General features: G+C 38.2%; 1 protein-coding gene across 2 annotated transcripts in view; it reads right to left on the reverse strand.

The window, feature by feature from the left end:
• UNC13C (unc-13 homolog C) overlaps positions 1 to 19,692 on the reverse strand; it is a 471,320-nt gene that overhangs the window by 66,658 nt on the left and 384,970 nt on the right. For both annotated transcript variants that reach the window (XM_031672763.2, XM_072962394.1), the window contains 2 exons: positions 10,449 to 10,537; positions 4,892 to 5,041 (listed from right to left, as the gene is read on the reverse strand). In XM_031672763.2, the coding sequence (XP_031528623.1) occupies positions 4,892 to 5,041; positions 10,449 to 10,537 (239 nt within the window). The remainder of the gene's footprint in view (positions 1 to 4,891; positions 5,042 to 10,448; positions 10,538 to 19,692) is intronic.

Here is a 19,692-nt window from a genome sequence, read left to right on the forward strand (position 1 = left end):
TAAGTAAGTAATACTTGAAAGGCATATGATGTGTGAGGGGCAGAGAGAGAGAGATCCTACCGCGTTTCCAAACAGAAGTATTCCTCCTAACGTTGCTGTGCATACGTACCTGAGATCTAAAGTGACCTCCTCTGGATGAAGAGGAGAGGTGGGGGCCCCTGAGGCATAGCTGGGGAATCTGTAGCCCCACGATTTTGGAAACCATTGTTCCAACATGGTATTCCTAGCTTGCTGGTAGATTCTCACTATATGGACATAGGGTAGGAACCAGGCGACTGGTCATGACAGCAGAACCTTTCCTTGGAGAAATTCCTAGGATGATCTGAGATACAACAAATCTGCCAGCTTTGCAGCAGATGTGTAATTTCCATTTGCAAAAGGTCTGGGCTTAAAAATTGATCTTGTTTTTATGGCCGGCTCACATCCTTCGCATGCTAACTAACCCTGTTTAAACTGGAACGGAACCAATAGGAAGAAAATCGTTGACCTGTTTGCAGCTCAGCATGGGATTTCTGCTAGCTGCAGATGGACTTTATAGCTTGTTTTACAGAGTCATGACATCTTGGCAGAGAAAATGAAGCATAAAGAAATACGATGTTTAAATACGATGTTTTATTTAGGGAGGCTACACAGAGAGAGCCTATACGTAGATAATGTAAGAATTTTTAAGGGGATTGTCTCAAAACCACCCTGAAGATTTTTGGCCTCTTTAAATAACAGAAAAGAGGGGGCAATCTAGCTACTGCTTCCTTAATTTGGATTAACCCACTTAATAATGCAGACTGAACAACATACATTTTGGAATTTGAGCTCTATGTGTTTTGGCTAACCACTCAACCGATTAACCAGACAATTACTAGCTGGCAATAGACGGTTCCTGTCACACACTGGATCCTATTTTCATGAAAATCTATCTGGCTGTTTTCCCTCCCCGTGGGGTGCCCACCCCTCATTACTGTACATCCAAACCCTACCTGTGTTTAAGGAAGACCCAACCCCACTGACCTTTCTCCTGATCATCTGAACGGGAGATTATTTTACACCTTACTGTGTTCATTTGTTGTACTTTTCTTATTTTTTTTTCTTTCTAAACTGTTAACTTCTTGAGAACAGAATTAATACCTAGCTTTTCAAAATGTGCCCTAACAAGTGGCTTTATGGTTATGCATTCTATATTACCCTGAAAATTTCCACAACTAGCCATGCTTCATATAATCTCTCTCCAAAAATTTTAAATCTCTTTCATCAATTTTTAAAGCTCACTGACGTTTTTCTATTTTTATATATTGTCTCTTTCTGCTAAGAATTAAGAGGAAATTACATATATGATGATACAATAAAGTACAATTAGAAAATTAAGACTGAGTAAAAAAAGAATCTAAATGTACTGAAAACAAGGGCCGATCCACTTTGTAGATTAGCTCTGTTTTATAGATGGTGAAGTAGGGTCAAGGTCCCTCAACGAGTACACAGCAGTAGGAGGATAACTTCAAACCTCCTGTATGTTCCACAGCTTCTGGTTACAGTACATGCAAAAATAAATAATTTTGCTAATGATAAACGACATGTCTTCAAACTGCTGGCTTCTACTCCAAAAGCAGAAGGCATTCCAGTAGGAGTTCTACGAGGATCAGGACTGCTCTGTCCTGCTCTCCATTCACATCACATTTACACCCTAATGGTAGTGTGTTGGTGTGACTCAGTTCTGTCTGTTCTACAGAAAACAGCTGTATAAGAGGACAGCAATTCCAAGGGCTTGTACAGGAAGTCAGGTGGTAAGAGTCTCCATTAAGAAACTAAAGATATGAAGAAGGCTTCCTCTCTCTCTCCCTTCCTTTCTTCTACTTTCTCCTTCTACGTCACTTGCCTTCCTACCTCCTGCCAAGCCACCCAATTACCTATTCACCTACCTTCCAGGTATTTCCTCATAGTGAGCAGAAAATAAGATTTAACTTTTCTACCAAATACCGAAATTAAAGTGGTAAGAACATTAGTTTTACTTACGCAGTAAGGTTATAAGCAGAGGGAAATGGAATTAGAGTAGAAGTCACACATACATGCAGAAGTTCTCCTCACTGATTGCTTCTTTGCTGTCCTTACCTTTAAAGAAAGGCACTGTATCCTTCTTATTTATCTTGGTCTCTTTGGTACTAACTAATTTGCCACAACAATATTAAATGGGGTAATATATGTAAACTATCAAGTAGCTCCCCGGGCCGTTGGTAGGCATTCAAAATTATTTTTTGCTTTTCTATCTTTAGTTCTGGTTTTATCATTTTTCTTTTTCTATCTTTCTTATTGAAGTACCGTCAGTTACAGTGTGTCAATTTCTGGTGTGCAGCACAATGTCCCAGTCATGCATATACATACAGGTATTCATTTTTATATTCTTTTTCATTAAAGGTTACTACAAGATATGGAACATAGTTCCCTGTGCTATACACCAGAAACTTCTTTTAAAATCTATTTTTACATATAGTGGCCAACATCTGTAAACTCAAACTCCCAAATTTATCCCTTCCCACCCTCTTTCCCTGGTAACCATAAGACTGTTTACTATGCCTGTAAGTCTGTTTCTGTTTTGTGGACGACTTCATAGTGTCCTTTTTAAAAATTTTTTTAGAATCCACATATGAGTGATATCATATGGTATTTTTCTTTCTTTTTCTGGCTTATTTCACATACAATGACAATCTCTAGGTCCATCTATCTTGCTGCAAATGGCATTAGTTTATTCTTTTTTATGGCTGAGTAGTATATTCCATTGTATAAATATATCACAATTTCTTTATCCAGTCATCTGTTGATGGGTGTTTAGATTGCTTCCATGTCTTGGCTATTATCTGTAGTGCTGCTGTGAACATTGGGGTGCATGTATCTATTCAAATTAGAGTTCCTTCCAGATATGTACCCAGAAGTTGGATTACTGGATCATATGGTAAATCTATTTTTAGGTTTTTGAGGAATCTCCATACTGTTTTCCATAATGGCTGCACCAAACTACATCCCCACCAACAGTGTAGGAGGGTTCTCTTTTCTCCACATCCTCTCCAGCATTTCATGTTCGTGGCCTTTTGAATGATGGCCATTCTGACTGGTGTGAGGTGATACCTCATTGTAGTTTTGATTTGCATTTCTCTGATAATGAGCGATATTGAGCATTTTTTCATGTGCCTATTGGCCATTTGTAAGTTTTCACTGGAGAATTGCTTGTCTAGGTCTTTTTCCCACTAGGTCTTTTTCCCATTTATGGATTGAGTTTTTTTTTTCTTATTAAGTTGTATGAACTGTTTATATATTCTGGACATTAAGCCTTTGTCAGTTGCATCATTTGTAAATATTTTCTCCCATGCCATAGGTTGTTGATTTGGTTTGCTTATGGCTTCCTTTGCTGTACAAAAGCTTATACATTTAATTAGGTCCCATTTGTTTATTTTTGCTCTTACCTCTATTGCCTGGGAAGACTGTCCTAGAACATTGCTAAGATTTATGTCAGAATGCTTTACCTATATTTTCTTCTAGGAGATTTATAGTGTCTTGCCTTACATTTAAGTCTTTAAACCATTTTGAGTTTACTTTTGTGTATGGAGTGAGGGTGTGTTCTAAGTTCATTGATTTACATGCAGCTGTCCAGTTTTCCCAACACCACTTGCTGAAGAGACTGTCTTTTCTCCATTGTATATTCTTGCCTCCTTTGTTGAAGATTAATTGACCAAAAGTTTGTGGGTTTATTTCTGGCCACTCTGTTCTGTTCCATTGATCTATATATCTGTTTTTATGCCAATACCATGCTGTCTTGATTACTTACTAGCTCTATAGTATCATCTGAAGTCTGGGAGGGACATTTGTCCAGCATCATTCTTTTTCTTCAGTATTGCTTTTGCAATTCTGGCTCTTTTGTGATTCCATATAAATTGTAGGGTTGTTTGTTCTAGTTCTGTGAAAAATGTCCTGGGTGATTTGATAGGGATCACATTTAATCTGTACATGGCCTTGAGCAGTATGGCCATTTTAGTGATATTGATTCTTCCAAAGAGCATGGGCTATCTTTCCATTTCTTTAAGTCATCTTTAATTTCCTTAATCAATGTTCTGTAGTTCTCCATGTGTAAATCTTTTACCTCCTTGGTCAGATTAGTTCTGGTTTTAAGTGTCACTATTTAAGAAATCATACCTCTTGATTTAGATCAATGGTTCCCTATTGTGGACACATTTTGAAACATAGGTGTCTGGAGCCTACTCATAACTTAGAAATTTAGTATTTCTAAGAGGAAGAATGAAGAGAGGTGTAAACAAACAAAACTTTTTGGTTAAGAACACCGTCTTACTTGGTCATCAAGGCCTCCATGCCACCCACTCCCACCACTACTGGACTGTAATTTCCATGGAGTCTGGGACTCTGACTGTGTTATCACTGTCCAGGGCTCAGACTAGAGTTTGATACAGATGGATACTCAGTAAATAAGTTACTGAAGGGGGAGTGGGGCAGCAATCTGCTTGCCTCTGAGCTGAATTAATTCTGGTCACATTTTGCCATTGTCTTCTTCAGCAGGTTTTTGACATGAACTTAGATATTCTGGACTTAGCTCAGTTTTTCTGTATGTCCAAGAAGTTATCTGAGAACAATGAAATTTTAAATCTCTCTCTGCCTCAGAAGAGCAACCTCCTTAATTAGCAATATTTATTTTCTCTCCAGTTTTCCTTTTCCGTAGTCAGTCCCTCTCTTTTCCCATCTAGTAATTAGTTAAGCATTTTGCTTCTTTTAATGAATTGATCTATTTCTGCAGCTCTTTTAAAGCCATCCTACATAGTAGAAAACCTTTTTCCCTCTCAAATCCGTATCAGTCAAATTTAGGGTAGTGAGTAAAGAGAAAACTGGGCAGCATACTTACGTCTTGTCCAAGAAGTCCATGAGTGGTCTTAATACCACCTCTGCGTCCATTGCAGCACTGTTCTTATTAGATGTGGTATTTCCATTGGCTCTCATCTGATTTAGTTCAAAACTCATCTGTTTTATGCACTCTTCAATGATAAGCTGGAAACTAAAAATAAGGAATAAAAATTCTAAAATAAAAGCAAACATGTGTGCCTTCCTTTGCCTGTGTCTGTTAAATTCAGCCCCCTAGGAGCTGGATCTGTTTCCAGTGGTGTGATTTCCTTTGCTCATTAGTTTTCAAATTTACTGTTCAGCTGCAAAAATTGTGTTGCAATGGAAGCTTACCTGGAATCCTTATGTGTAAAGTAGATAAAAATGATGCTTTTCAGGTTGAGTTAATTTGAGTTAGGGGTTCGTTCGGCCTCATCTCTTACAGTAATCACTGAGATGTTTTTCTGAGCATTGTTTGGAAAACTGACCGTCTGGGTACAGCCTCTTCACTTGGCTTCTGGGACTCCACACCCTCTTGGCTTTCCAACTTCACTGGCTGCTCCTTCTCAATTGTCTTAACTTCTAACCATTGGAATAGGGTTGCCAGACTTAGCAAATTAAAACTCAGGATGCCCAGGCAATTTTAATTTCAGATAGTGAATATTTTTTAGTGTAAACTTGAGACAAAGTTAAGTAAACATTGTACATTTTTATCTGAAGTTAAAATTTAATTGGGCACATGCTATATTTTATCTGGCAACCCTACATTGGCAATCCTACATCTAGGCTCCATCTTTAGACCACTCCACTTTACCATCATAAATCACTTCCTTGGCAACCATATCTAGTCTCATGGTTGACCAAATACACATCTACAGATGTGATTTCTACTCTGAAATCCAGACCATTAGACTACCTATGTACCCTTTTACTTAAAAGTCTAATGAATTCTTCTCATACTCAACATCCAATCTATCAGCAAACCTTTATAAAGTATGTTAAGTTTGTCCACAAAGCTACTGTAGACCAACCCACTATTACCTTTAACCTCAACTTGTGCAATAATTTCCTACATTGTCTCTCTGTTCAACACTCTACAGATGTCTTTTAAGATAGAAACCAGATCATGCTCCTCTCTTGCTGAAAATCTTCAATGGCTTTGAGATCCACTTAAAACAAAACCTAAAATGTATTTCATGGACTTAGTTACATGCCAGTATATTTTGGCCTTGGAAACCTCTCTGATGTCATTTCTCACCATTCTTCCCTCCACTTCATTGCAGTCCAGCCACAGTCATCTTCTTGGTGTTCTTAGAATTCTCTGAGGACACTTATCTCATGGCCACTATTACGTCTTCTCCTCCATGCAGTTTCTCATGGGTGTCTCCATCCCTTACTTATTACAGTCATAAGCCAAAGGTCACCTCCTCAGAAAAGTCTTTACTAAACACTCAACCTGAAATGACATTCCTATCCTTCTCCATTTCCACACAGTTCTTTATCGCATTCTTCATTATTTGACACATTATATAGTTTTTGTTTATTTATTTTTCTGGCTGCTGGTCCAATAGAATGTAAGTTCTATGAGGGAAGGACCTTTTTTTCCTCCAGTGCTGCACATCCACAGCATGAGATCCTCAGGAAGCACTGGCTGCATGTACCGATGGACCATCCTTGTTCCGCCCACCCCCACTCTGCCTCACCACTCCAAAGACTTAACCCAACCTGTGGAGAGTAACCCTCAGTATTACTGTGTTCATTCTTCACATCCTCTACACCAGTTTTGGTGGTTCTTACCTAAGCAGCATCCAGTAGTAAGAGATTTAAATAGAGAGCCACTTTGCCTCGCCACCATCCCTCCATGTGGTCTGTTAACTTTCATACTTCCAACAACAGGGGTAAGTAGAATATATGTGCAGGCTGGCAAGAAAAAAGCCATGGAGGAGAATGGGGGTAAATGAAAATTTGTGAAATGATCACATCACGGGAACAGTGAGAAGGAAGGAGTTCATTTCAGTGCTGCAGCCAAGTCAGTCCCCTTCCTCTTCTTCCTCCACACACAGTGATTGCACAGAACATGTTATCTGAGAAGGATCCAAGGGCATTAATTCCTCCTACTTTATACAGAAGTTTAGGAAGTATCACTATATAATGCTTTCATTATTCATTAAATAGAAAGAATATAATTATCAGTGCATGCCTGCATGCTACAAATGTTTAATTAGTACTTCCTGTGTGCCAGTCTCAGTTACGAGGGCTGAGGATGCATCAATGAACAAACCAGAAAATTCCTTGTTCTTAATTCTTAAGGCACATAGGAGACCTTTTATTTTCAAATTGACATTAAGAAAATATTTTAGTCTGTTGTAAAATATTTAATTTTTCCAGGTTTTGGTTTTGCTACCTAATATGAGAAATCCCTGATGTATTTTAAATTATCACAGCTTGGGTGTTTTTCTTGTTCCCAGTGTAGAAGGTTTATAAATATACTGGTCCCTGTTTTTGAGCATACCGTCAAGGCCTGATTCTTCTTCTACGTCATGTTTTGCCTGTTTCCATCTTTGGCTCCTGACTTCTCTGTGGCTGTCCTCACTGGTGATACCACCATTCCTGCCCCTCCGTATCCGGCTCCTTGATGTTTGGGTCTCAGTTTGCCCTGTGGAGGTGGCTGATTCCTTGGCTCTGCATAGTTCTCTCACTGGCCAGAATATCCTGTTTCAGGCTTAGGTTTCAAGTAGGCTGAGTGTCTGACCACTGGGCTTTTTTCTGGTTGGATCTGCCTTTGGACTTTTGTCGGGGAGTGGCTGTAGGGTAGGGTGGCAGTGGGGATAGTGCAGAAGGTGACAAGGGGGTGGTGGTGGTGGGTGTACTTACTGAGGGGCAGTGGTGGTAGATACTTGGAACAATAGAAAAGTAAATAACGTTGGAACATTTGAATGAGGGGGTTTCCCTCTGAGGCATCAGTGACCCTGCTGACTGTAGTAATACTCACCTGTGAAATAGCTACTTTTCTTTGGACTGATTCTGAAATCAGTGTACTAGGGGGAAGACAGACCAAGCAGAAAGTATGATATCCATGATCCAAAAATGTGCAAACAGGTTCCTACAACAGACCCGTCTGGTAGGCACCCCCCAGAAGCCAGCTGTGTGTGTGGGATCAGGCATGTGGAGGAAGGACTACTGGAGACTAAGATACGGTGCCATTCCAACCTTAGCATTAATCCAGGGTGAAGCAACACCTGCATTTCATCTAAAAGTCACTTCTGTCTGCCAGTTTTTGGCAAATCCACCTAGAAAGTCTTTTTTTCTATCCATTTTTTCTTGGTGGAAAGTTTTTACTAATCGTCAAGACCACTTAATAATGCCAGAGTCCGTGAGCACTCAAGAAGCCAAACACAAACAGAATAATTTCTATGAAACGTTCCTAAATTTTTTCTTTACTTAATTCAGCCAGCTGCTGGCACCAAAGCTATCATTAAAACTGCAAAATATGTGCATAAGCAGAAAGCTAAGCGGTGCAGGTTTTGAAAATTTTAAGAACATCTTTAAGATAACCCTGAGGTTTTGTCAGTGAGGCTCAGTTCCCAGGTAGTTGCCGCTTCAGATGTTTGCTTTGGCTCTGCCCAGCTTTCCTGAAAAATCATCCTTCAGCTACATAAAGTAGAATAATTTAATTGTGGGTTTTAATAACAGCAGATGAAAGGGATTTGGGGCAATTAATTATGCACTTAATTTTAAAATTCTAGACTGCTAATTTAGAGTGTAAGAAGGATGGATTCAGGCTAAAATTATCCAGTTCGACTTCACAGCTTGATCACATTGATCATGGTGGACTTCCCACCCACCCTGTGTCTGTGTGATGTAGACCTGGTTGGTGGTGTGGGAAATAAACCCATGGCAACGAGGATACAATAATTATTCTTTTTATATGGAAGGCATGACATGTGGGCTGTTTATTCCAATATTCCTAGCTCTCTTTGAGCTGTATTTTAAAAATAACGAACAAATACATACAGGGTAACCAGGAGTTTCAAAACTTAGATTAAAATAGCTGACTTCATTCAAATGCCCTCCTAAGAACATCGCTCCTTATTTCATAGCTGAAGTTTGCTCAGAGATTTTCAAATCACACGTATTTCAGCCTTTGTGAATATACCCCCGACTCAGGCAGAACAAATTAAAACGTACTTGTTCAGGAGGATGACTTGGATATATTACAGAAAGCCATCTGAATATCCTTTTTCTATTTATATTCTAGTGTCTGACCCCTTTCCTCTCCCCTTAACTTTGCTAAATGATCTGTTTTTGCCTTCATAAATGAAGGCAACAGCCTTTCTGCTAACCACATGGTAATTCACAACCAGAATAAAGAGGTAAGCCTCTAAGTGTCACCTCAAGTCAGAGCCACTGAGTCCCCAGATCCTAAGGACACTGTCTGCCTCTCCAACTCCCAAGTAGCAAAACCTTCAGATTGCTTATTAACATCTAGGCCAAGGAAGCAGGATCATCCAGGTTCATTAACAACACAAAGCAGAAGGCAGAGCTACGACCCTAAGCTCAGTGTATCAAGCCTACATCTGGGAGAAAGGGCTCTGTTATGACAACACACCTCTGCTACTGGGGAAAAAAGGCCAAGTGTGGGATTTTTCTTTGCTTTGCCTCATTCCTGTGTTTGAGAAAAAAATACTTTTGGTGTCTTTTTCTTTTTAGTCTTTCAGACTAATCAGAGTGGCAAAACTAATGAATACAAGTTGGTTAAGCATATGTCCTTCAAAAATACAATAAGTGATGAGTGAGATTTAAAGAGATAACTAGCTCTCTTCATAAGTGTAAATTTCAGTCTTATTTGAGAACTGAACACATGGTTTAACATAAGTCAACATTTATTGAACTAATATTTAAAGCAAATTCTGTATAAAATTAATGAACCTCTTCAAAGGTGGGTTTGTCTTCCTCTCTCTCTCTTAATTTTGATGGTGAGATGATGGCTTTTTCCTATAGGACCAATGAAGTTTCTCTAGGAAGAAATTCTCTTTCTTTAAAACCACACCAGATACAAGGGAAGTTCATTTAAAGAATATTAAAAACATAGATGTGTATTTCCTGTGGGCTAATTGCCCTAATAGTTCTAAAACCTGGAATCCTGACTCAATCTGGTTATGGGGCTAAGAGTTCAGTTCTCTGGTAGTGAAGCCACGTTGACACGCACGGCAAGAACACAGCACATACTCAGGATGTGCGTAAGATTTTCTCTCTGCTCTCCTTCCTCATCCTATTCTTTCACTAGCCAACTGTTAAGCTATAAAGAATAAAACTGCAAATGGGAATCAGTATGGTTTCTGTTAAGAAATGTCCAGTAAATAGGGAAATATGCAAGGAAACCACAACTTAGAGCACGGTGTTGTAAGCACTGACCACCTGAAGGACACAGAGTTATAAACAGCAAGACATCACTATAGAAATTGCAAGGTCATGGAAGACTTTTCGGAGGAGGTGATGCTTTGATCGAGTCTTGAAGTTCAGTGGATTTAGACAGAGGAGAAAATCTAATCCATTTGGATAGTAATTACTTAGTCACTTACCTTTCACCATAAGTGACACTGAGCTCATCCAAAACCCCATTGAGTTTAACTTGCAGTTCTTTTAGAATAGTGCTAGCTTCCGGTTCTAGCTGCAAAGAGACCACACACAGTATCACTTGGGAGTTCTGAGAAAGCATAACTTCTTTCTGTTAGAAGCATTTAGCTTGTAAGGTCAACTTCAAACAACATAGTATACATTTACTTTTTTCCTTTCCTTTCCTTTTTAACCTTTGAAGTCAAATGCAAAATTTAGAAAATTCTAATGAAACCAAAAGAGATCTTATATATGAAAAAAACTGAGTGAAACGCACAGCATGCATATAAACAAGAGCGAGAGCGCAAAGCCTTCACTGGTGGCAGCCGTGGGGTGCAGGGCGTGACCAAGTAACCTCCAGAATGCGGCAACTTCGTAACTTAGAAAACCACTTACACATTCATTGAATATATGTGTTGCTTCAAAATATATTTTCATCTTTAATATCCCTGTAAATAAATAGGCACAGTGAAAATTTTCAAAATTGGGAAAAAATTAATTTTTGCATATCATATTGTGCCATATTTGAAGGTATTTTCATATTTTTCCAAGTATGCACTTAAAAGTAATGGATAAACAATTATCCTTTTGCTCCAGTGTGTTGCTCTGGAGGTGACAGGCCTAATGTCTCTTCTTGGATGCCAATTTTCAGCTCAGAGTTCAAGATTCAAAGTTTTCCCATTTTATTAATTTTTCTTTGGGGGAAAAAGGAAAACATAATTAGGTCAAGATAGCATATTTTATGCTTATTCTTCCAGTGTAAAAGCCAATTATTTTTATCTGATTTCAGTTCTAAAATAATGTTAATATTAGAAAATATACATAAACACAAATAAAACAAAACATCCATCTATTAACATGGCAGACTTTTTTTTTTTTTTTACAACTAAAGTGAAGGATTAACAGACTTTACCAGTGTTTAGAAAAGTAAAGTGTGTTTCTTGTCTTAGAAAATTTTATCCTGGTTGTTAATTACATTTTTGCAAACTAGTTGTCAAAATTGAAAGACTTATAATAGATGCATTGTATTTAGCTGACAGAAATTCATGTAAAGGGAAACCTAGAATATTCTGAAACTTAAGATGATCTTCCTTTGAGTCTTTAGAAATTCAGTTTCCTATCGTTAGTTCCTATAGTTCTTACATAAACTGGTCTATTATTGAAAAGAGGGGGATAGGATAAAGCCAACTTTGGGGCGTAGAACAAATTAAAGGAGCACTTAGTATAAATAGACTCTTAAGAAGAACATCAGATACACATACGACCTTGGGAGCCAGCCCAGGACCAAAAAGTGTCCCTAACAGAATACACTGGTCATAACTCTTAACAATCCTCTGGGAACATTTTCTAATACTAAGAAACTACTAGGAAAAAGTGTTATTAACTCTGCACAGCAGCTGGGTGGCTTTAGGTTATACTGATGTGACTGAAAACATTGGAATAGAAACCAAAAGTTGCATTTCATATCTGATCCTTTTCTTGATATAGCAAATAATTTAATGATTTCAGGATTGGGTAGTTTCTGTACCTTTATCTGATTCAGTGTGATTTTTCTGGACTCTATTTTTTCTGTTTCTGTCATTAGAGATTACCCACACACACACCGGCCACCTTAACAGATACAGACTTCTCTAGGAGTTGGAGACTTTCTCAGAGTCCCAAACACCCATAAAGAATTGCAAAGCAGTGATTCAGAAAAAACAATTAGATACTACCGATTTTTAAAAAGCCTCGACACTGATATGCACTTAATTACAGTTAGCCTGGTATACTCCCCAACCCTTAACCAAGAAAACATATGTGGAGTGTCCACCCCCACCCTAGGGAACATGTAAACTGCATGTTTTTTATCACAAGTTCTTGCTATTGTCCTAGTACCAATTTTAGCCTAACTTCATTCGGATAAAAATGTTCGGGTATGGAAAATGAGAGAAGACCTCCCATACAGTTTTCTTTAGGTCCCCACTCTTGGTAAACAATGTGGGGGTAGAGGTGGCTGTTGCCACACACATATCTGCCACCTCCAAGGAAATGGCTCTGACAGTAGAGTTTTCTTCAGTAAGTGGGGTTGCCTTGTCTTTAAAGTGTCTGTTTTGTTTTCATATTGGTTTATACATACATTGAGTTAGTGTGCTCACCTGTTAATGACTTTAAAGTCATACAGAAATGGTTTGATGTATCAGTTGGATGAAATTATGCTATTTTCCTAAGAATCATTTTAGTGTACCTTAGGTATTCTGTGAATGGAAATTTCCTATCAAATGATCGCTTATTACTTGGAAATATAAAACTGTCAAACTATAGCAATTGAAATACAGGATGACAGTTTTCATTTCCTGATAGAAGCATGAGTTTCTAAGCAGGTGCAGACAGAATGCCTCTGTGATGTAACTGAAAAAACCAGAAAAACTTTAGGTTCAGTTCAGTATTTGATATCATACCATTAAACCATAAAATTAGGAAGAGTAATTTTGAGGCCAGTCTGCATATTGCAGATCTTTTGCAATAATAATGAGCATAAATATACTCACCTAATTGTAAAACAATCTCTTTGGGCAGCAAATGTACCAATTCTTGAATTCTTCTGTATTTCTTTATGTGCCCAAATTGAGGAAATTTTCTTTATTCCTAACACTCCCTGAAGTTTTTAAGAGATAGTAATTTGGGCTTCGAGAGTTTATTATCTAAATTACCAAGAGCATATTTTACAATTTATTGGCTACTTTGGAAAGGTAAAAGGCTACCTAACTTCCTTCACAAATGTTTAACACTTAGCCTAGTTCTATAACTATGACATCAAATATCACAATTAGCTTGCAGCTTTTTTGTACTGTTAGTTATTAAAAGCAAAACGAGGGAAAAAGAAAAAATGCAAGCATTCAGAAGTCACAGGTAATCCATTTATGTTAAAGTAGAAATTGTATTAGCAGGTGTGCCTGAACCACTTGGCTGGCAGAAAGTAAAAACAATCCATGACTCCATGTAAAGAGGAACATAGTCACTGACAACTTAAGACTGAGGCAGATTCTGAATTAATATTACTATTAAAGCTTTCAAAACAGCTTTTATCCACACTCCATCCGAAGGTCGGAATAAAGTGTGGTTCTAAAGCTCAGAATGGGCCATAGTCATCTATACATACTATCTGAGTCTGTACATCCCTGAAGTATTTTACTGCACTCCGGTGGTGTAATGTAAATGACTTGTCTGGAACAGAGAGCTAGGAGGCAAGATACCTTTGAAGTTCTTTGTCCTTACGGCTCACTTGTACTTTTCCTTTAAAAGACAATTCACTTATCACCTCCTTTTGCAAATCTTACTCCAGATGTCACTCACCCCAGGCAGCCAGTGGCTCCAGCTTCTGCACTAATTGTGCTTGTAACTATTACTGTCTGTACAACACTTCCAACTGTTATCCTAGAAGCTCTCCTTTCCACTAAACTGTCTTACTTAACCTTCTTAACGTGCCTTTCCTCATGTTCAGCTCTTCAGCATTAGGAGTCTCTTATTTGTTCACCTAAAGAAGTGTAGATTAGGAAGACGATCGCTCCCCTGGCCCTCATCTTCACAGCACCCAAAATTTGGTCATTAGCCTAGTGGGTCACACCCTCTTCAAGACTTTTGCAGAAAATCCTTTGGTAAGTCACACTTCCCCACCCTATCTACAGAAAAGAGAGCCTCGTTTACAAGTAAGATATATTGTTCAACTTGAGGTCTTAGCTTCTTCTTTTGGATTCTGTTCCATCCCTGTCTGTCTTCAATTCTTTCATTATTATTTTTATTACCCCCACCCTATACATCATGCTCAAATACCATTTATGTTAACATGAAAAGGAGAACAAATTATAAAAGAAAAAAACCTAACTTATTAGCAACTACCTTCTCATTGACATCCAGCTAATATCTTTTCTTCTCTTGACCTTGAAACTGCTCACAAGGTAAGTGTAAAATTTGTTGCCACCTTATCTCTTAAATCTTCATTAATTCTCTATAGTATGTTTTCTCCTCTGGAGATGCCACTGAATGTGGCACCAGGCCACCAGTGATCTCAGTGGCTAAATCCAATGACTTTATCCTACTCGGCCTGCCTTCATACTGTTGTTTACTCTCTTTCTCAAGCTCTTTATTTCCTTGCTTTTCTAGAGACTACCTTCACCTCTTTTTGGTTGACTTCTTTTCCTTTGTATATTCTTCAGGTGTTAATGTCCTTCAACTTTCCCTTCCTAGTCCTCTTTTTTTTCCACTCTATATTCCCTTCTTGAACAATCACATACACGCCCATGGCTTCAATGCCCATCTCTATGTTCATGGCCTCTGAACCATCACCTACAGCTGTAATGGGATGCCTGAGCATCGAGGCTGTATTCCCACGTGCCTCTGTCTTTCCACTTGGATGACCTCAACCTATCAAAAAGTGAGCCAGTTACCTGCTCGTCCTTACCTTATTTCTCTTCTTAATGGTCTGACGTGATAACAATGCAGTTATTGGAGACAGAACTATGAAAGTCATCTTCAGCACTTCTCTGCCTTATAACTTCCATATTCACTTGGATACCAAATATGATTGATAGGATAGATGGAGAAAACATTTCATAAATACTATCTTCATTGTCTGATACAGAAGTTTTCTCATCCCGACTATGTTGCAGTCATCTCCAAGTTGTGTTTCTGTTTGCTGTTTTTCCCACTTCTATGTCATCCTTCTAACTGTTCCTAGAGTTATTTTAATAAGGCCCAAATCTGATCATGGTACTTGTTAAACCATCTGGCTGGGTCCTTGCTGTTTGTCTTATTTTGAAAAAGATCCCTTCTCTCCAACCCTTCTATCTGACCAGAATTTATCCACCTGAAGTACCTAGATCAACTTAAAATATATGATTGAGAAATCAGCAAATATTCCCTAGTGAATCCAACAGAAGGTACTTTCTTTGGAATGCTCTAAATAACTCTGTAGAGCTTCAGCCTTCAGCATGGATACTGTAATGTGTTGTCAGAAATAAAAGAATACATGGTCCTCTCTAATGCAGAATAAAGTGCCCCAGATCTACCAGTGTAACCCTGTATTTAGCTTCTTCTTTATTACTCTTATGAGAGGACCTCCCCAGGAACATACAAGATCATTTTAAGAGGTACATTATGGCATTTTTTTATGTTATTCAGATTTGTACGAACTGTGATGCTAGAGGTATCAGGGACAGAAATTCATGCTTCTAACTTCTGGGTTTCAAAATGTGGAAGAACACCAGTAGCTGTCTCTCACCCTAATTAAAGAGAGTATGGAGTAAATCCAACTGTCAATTAAGTTTCACATCAACTAAGTGTCTTTGAGATGTTAAATTAAGTTCTTCAGACTAGACAACTGAAGGGAAAAGATGGCTTTTATAATTCAGTCAATGTAGTTTTAAGTTAGTGACTATATGGCAAATTTAAAAATTTCCTATTTCTGTTTCTCTGAACTTTCTGACAATATTCTCAAGCCTTTTTTTTTGAGGGACACGACATTCTTTTCTCTTAGTCTAAACATTTTTTTTTCATTTCCACCTGGAACACATACACTAACCTTATATTGTGTGGACTGCTCACAGGCTCTTGTCCTTACAACCACAGATTTTTAGAACAGAATGAACCTCAGAAGTCGTATAGTTCTATTCCCCCCTTACAAGTGGGGAAAACCACAGCCGACATGCTGTCACGCGGCATGATGCTATCTGGGGTCATGTGAGGACCGAAAAGCAGTGCTCTAAGAAAAGATATTCTTCTAAGAAAAATTCTCTTCTGAAAATTAGTCACACACACACACAAAGTACAGTAACTCAACTAGGAAAGGACCCCTGGCTTATTAGCTCCCTCTACTGGCTGAGTAACTATGAAACTGGATAGAGTAGGGATAAATCAGGAATAGAAGAAATGAGACACACAGCTTATTCTGTAAAAACTGCCTTTTTGCCCTGTCTCTCTCTGTCTTTCCCAGTCAGCTGCTCACATTACTGGTTCTATCCTCTGTTCAGCAGTGTGACTGCAGTCTCTTCAGTCAACTGAATTGGGTACCTGTGGAACAGCAAGTGATGGGGACAGAATTCCCTGAGTGAGCCATTTGCAGGAGGTGCCTGACGGCCACTCTACCAAGGAAGAGAAGAGGGAGAGATTGGCCAGGTTACAGAAATAAGTTTGACTAGTTTTTGCATTGACTTTTAAGGCACGCACAGACAACTGAAAGGGATTTATAACAAGACAACAAAACAGGTCTATTACAGAAAATGACCGTTAAAGTAGAACTGTTTCTCTCTTTCCTGCCTGTGGCATGCGTTCTCTCTTCTGAAGTTTTCTTACGGTTCAGAGAAAGGCTTAAAAAAATGCTTGACAGCATGAGAGTGACGCTGTGATGGCTGGGGAATGCACTGGGGAATGAGGTTGACAAGCAGCACCTGCCTGGGTCTGAATTTCATTTTGACACGGATCTCCCACCCAGCAACCTCTCCAGCTCTGAGGTAGCACCTCTCCTTAATGTCACAAGCTTAGCAGTTAGCTGAACTTTATGTGGTAGCAGTGCTAGATTCTTAATCAGATTTATTAAATCTCCTCAATGCAATTTGCCCTTTTGGTCCTCATTATTCTCTTAATTTTCTATTAAGTCCAATTTGTTAACTCTCACTGCAGAGATGGTTAGGAGTAGAAAGAAACCAGACATTATCTTCATGCATCCAAAGTAAAAGGCCAGCACTTTGAACATTCAGGCCTCTTTATCTGCTGCCTTGAAACTAAAAGTAATTCATTTTCCTGAATTCAGCCAAGTACATCTTACCTTTGAACTTTATTTACACAGAGGCTAGAGGTTTGAGTTTATTCTTGGAATTATTGTGGGATGAGATGTTAACAATTATAACTCTCATTTGAAAGATATTTTCAAGTGCAGAAATTGTTGCAGGGATCCCCCCCACACAAACCTTACCTCTTTAATTGTTCTACCTTCCCTAATGAATTCAAATTTATTTGAGGGTGGGGTCTGCACGTTAGTAATTATTGTACCTCTGGTGTCTAGTAGAATTTACAGCTCATAAAAGGTGCTCAGCAAATCAATAATCTGTTAAATGAATCAATGAAGGAGTAAATTCTGTGTTCCTGTGCAGCATTATTTCATCCCTGTTTTTCTGGAGGCAGGCAGCCCCCAGGGGAAGAGGTACGTAAAGCGGTCCACGCAGGACGGGGGCACTGGGCTGCTGCATACCTCTTCCCCGGATGCTAAAAGGAAGCTCTGTTCTAACTGTTGTTTTACAAGGTCTCACTCCTCCTTAGGGACTAAAGCATTAATTTTTTTTTTCCAATAAATTTCCTATCTCAACTCCTGCCCCTCTGAAGAAAATATAAGTAGGAACCAATAGATACTTAAACAGGAAGAGTTTTGCAAATTTCTTTAGGAAATATTTTAGAACTAAAAGGAAGGCATAATATGACTAGCTAAAATTCTCTATTATCTGATGACATCTAACATACTTTAATAATTTTATAATTTATTTTTCATTTCTGAAAAAGATAATACATTCATGAGAAGCCATCTGCTGTTTTTAACTAGTGAATTATATCTATGTATATTGAATTATATCTGTTTATATTGAGAAAAGGTGAGACAGATCAAAAACCTGAACAGAAACGTTCGCCTCTTTACAACTATAACATCTCTTTTTGTAAGATTATATATAAAATGTAAGTATAAAGTCCAGAATGTTAAAAATGCTGGATATTTGTATATGACTGTAAGTTAGCCATCTATAGTTGGGGATTATTTTATTCCTTAACCCAAATATTTCCCTGCGCTTTGGCATGCTGTCTAAATACATTAAATCTGATGTGTTCTCAAAACACATTAAGTAGGTGGGTTAGGAGTCATGTGCAGATAAGGCAAAGGGGTATTCTGAGCCATTTCCTAATTATCTAGTTGCTGTTCTAAAGCAAAGAGCAGTAATTCTCAAAATGTGGTCTCCTGACCAGTAGCATCAGCATCACATGCAATCTGTTAGAAATGCAAATCATGGGCCTCCACCCCAGACACACTGAATCAGTCTGGGGTGGAGTCCAGCAATGTGTTTTAATCAGCTCCCCCCATGTTTCTCATACATGCTGAAGTTCAAAAACTACTAGTATGAAGTATCATTCCTTTAAAGCAGTGATCTTCCACCATGGGAGCCCAGCAAGTATAAAGCTGAAAGGATACTGCTAAGTAAAATACGACAGAAGTTAATGTCTGTCCTCTCTGGTCAGGGGTTGCATAGCTCAAGACTGAGTCCCTATGGCTAATAGATTTCACAGTGAATTTCAATCAGCTACATGCATGCAGTGCTTTGGGGCAGTCAGATTCACTTTCTAATTGACACATCAAATTCATCTTTAAAAACTGAAATACAATATAGATATGCATCTCTGAAACAAAAGATAATTAAGTGGCTCATTAAAATACGTGAATTTTTAGGAGCGGTGGGGTTATTTGCAGATTCTTTGGCCCTGTTCACAAAAGCTTACCATGGTGAGATGAATCAAGAGATTGAATTGCCTTGAAATATATCAAGAAAAATAGCATTACTAGTCAGCAGAATGAAAATTTAGCTAAGCAAATAACCCCCATGATTTCCCCTAAATGTTTTAATAATGGCTAATGTCTAGAATTTGATGTAGTGTCAGTAGGATAGCAGGCCTATGGACAGTTACTGATTCTACCAATCAAGATGATTGTACCAACACAATATTGTGAGGGAGGAATGCATCTTTTGCTTACACAGCACACTTCCAATTCTTCTAAATCTATTACTACAACGAAAGTTCTGTAGAGTTTCATAACCAATAGGATTTCCTGAAAAGAAATTATATTTTGGATTATCTAATTTTCTTTCTCAATGAGATTACAGATCAAGTAACTACACCTAAGTCCCTACTGTAGGCTGTAGCAATACGTTTTTATGAAAAAATGACTAGATATTTATTTGCAATTGATATGTGCCATTATATTCATGAAATAATTAAGCTATTAATGTACTATAACCCAAAATATATGTTTGACTTTTGAGCTATTTGATAAATCAATCACCAACCAAAAAATGAAAATTTTGCTGTTACTGTGCTACAAAGGGACAAGTAATACCATGTAAGGATTGTGCTGTAAATACTCTTAACTTCTAGTGCAAGTCAGTCCACCACAGGTTGGTTATTTTATCTGTTTTA

The sequence above is a fragment of the Vicugna pacos genome, chromosome 6 (assembly GCF_048564905.1).
Source record: "Vicugna pacos chromosome 6, VicPac4, whole genome shotgun sequence".
NCBI lineage: Eukaryota > Metazoa > Chordata > Mammalia > Artiodactyla > Camelidae > Vicugna > Vicugna pacos.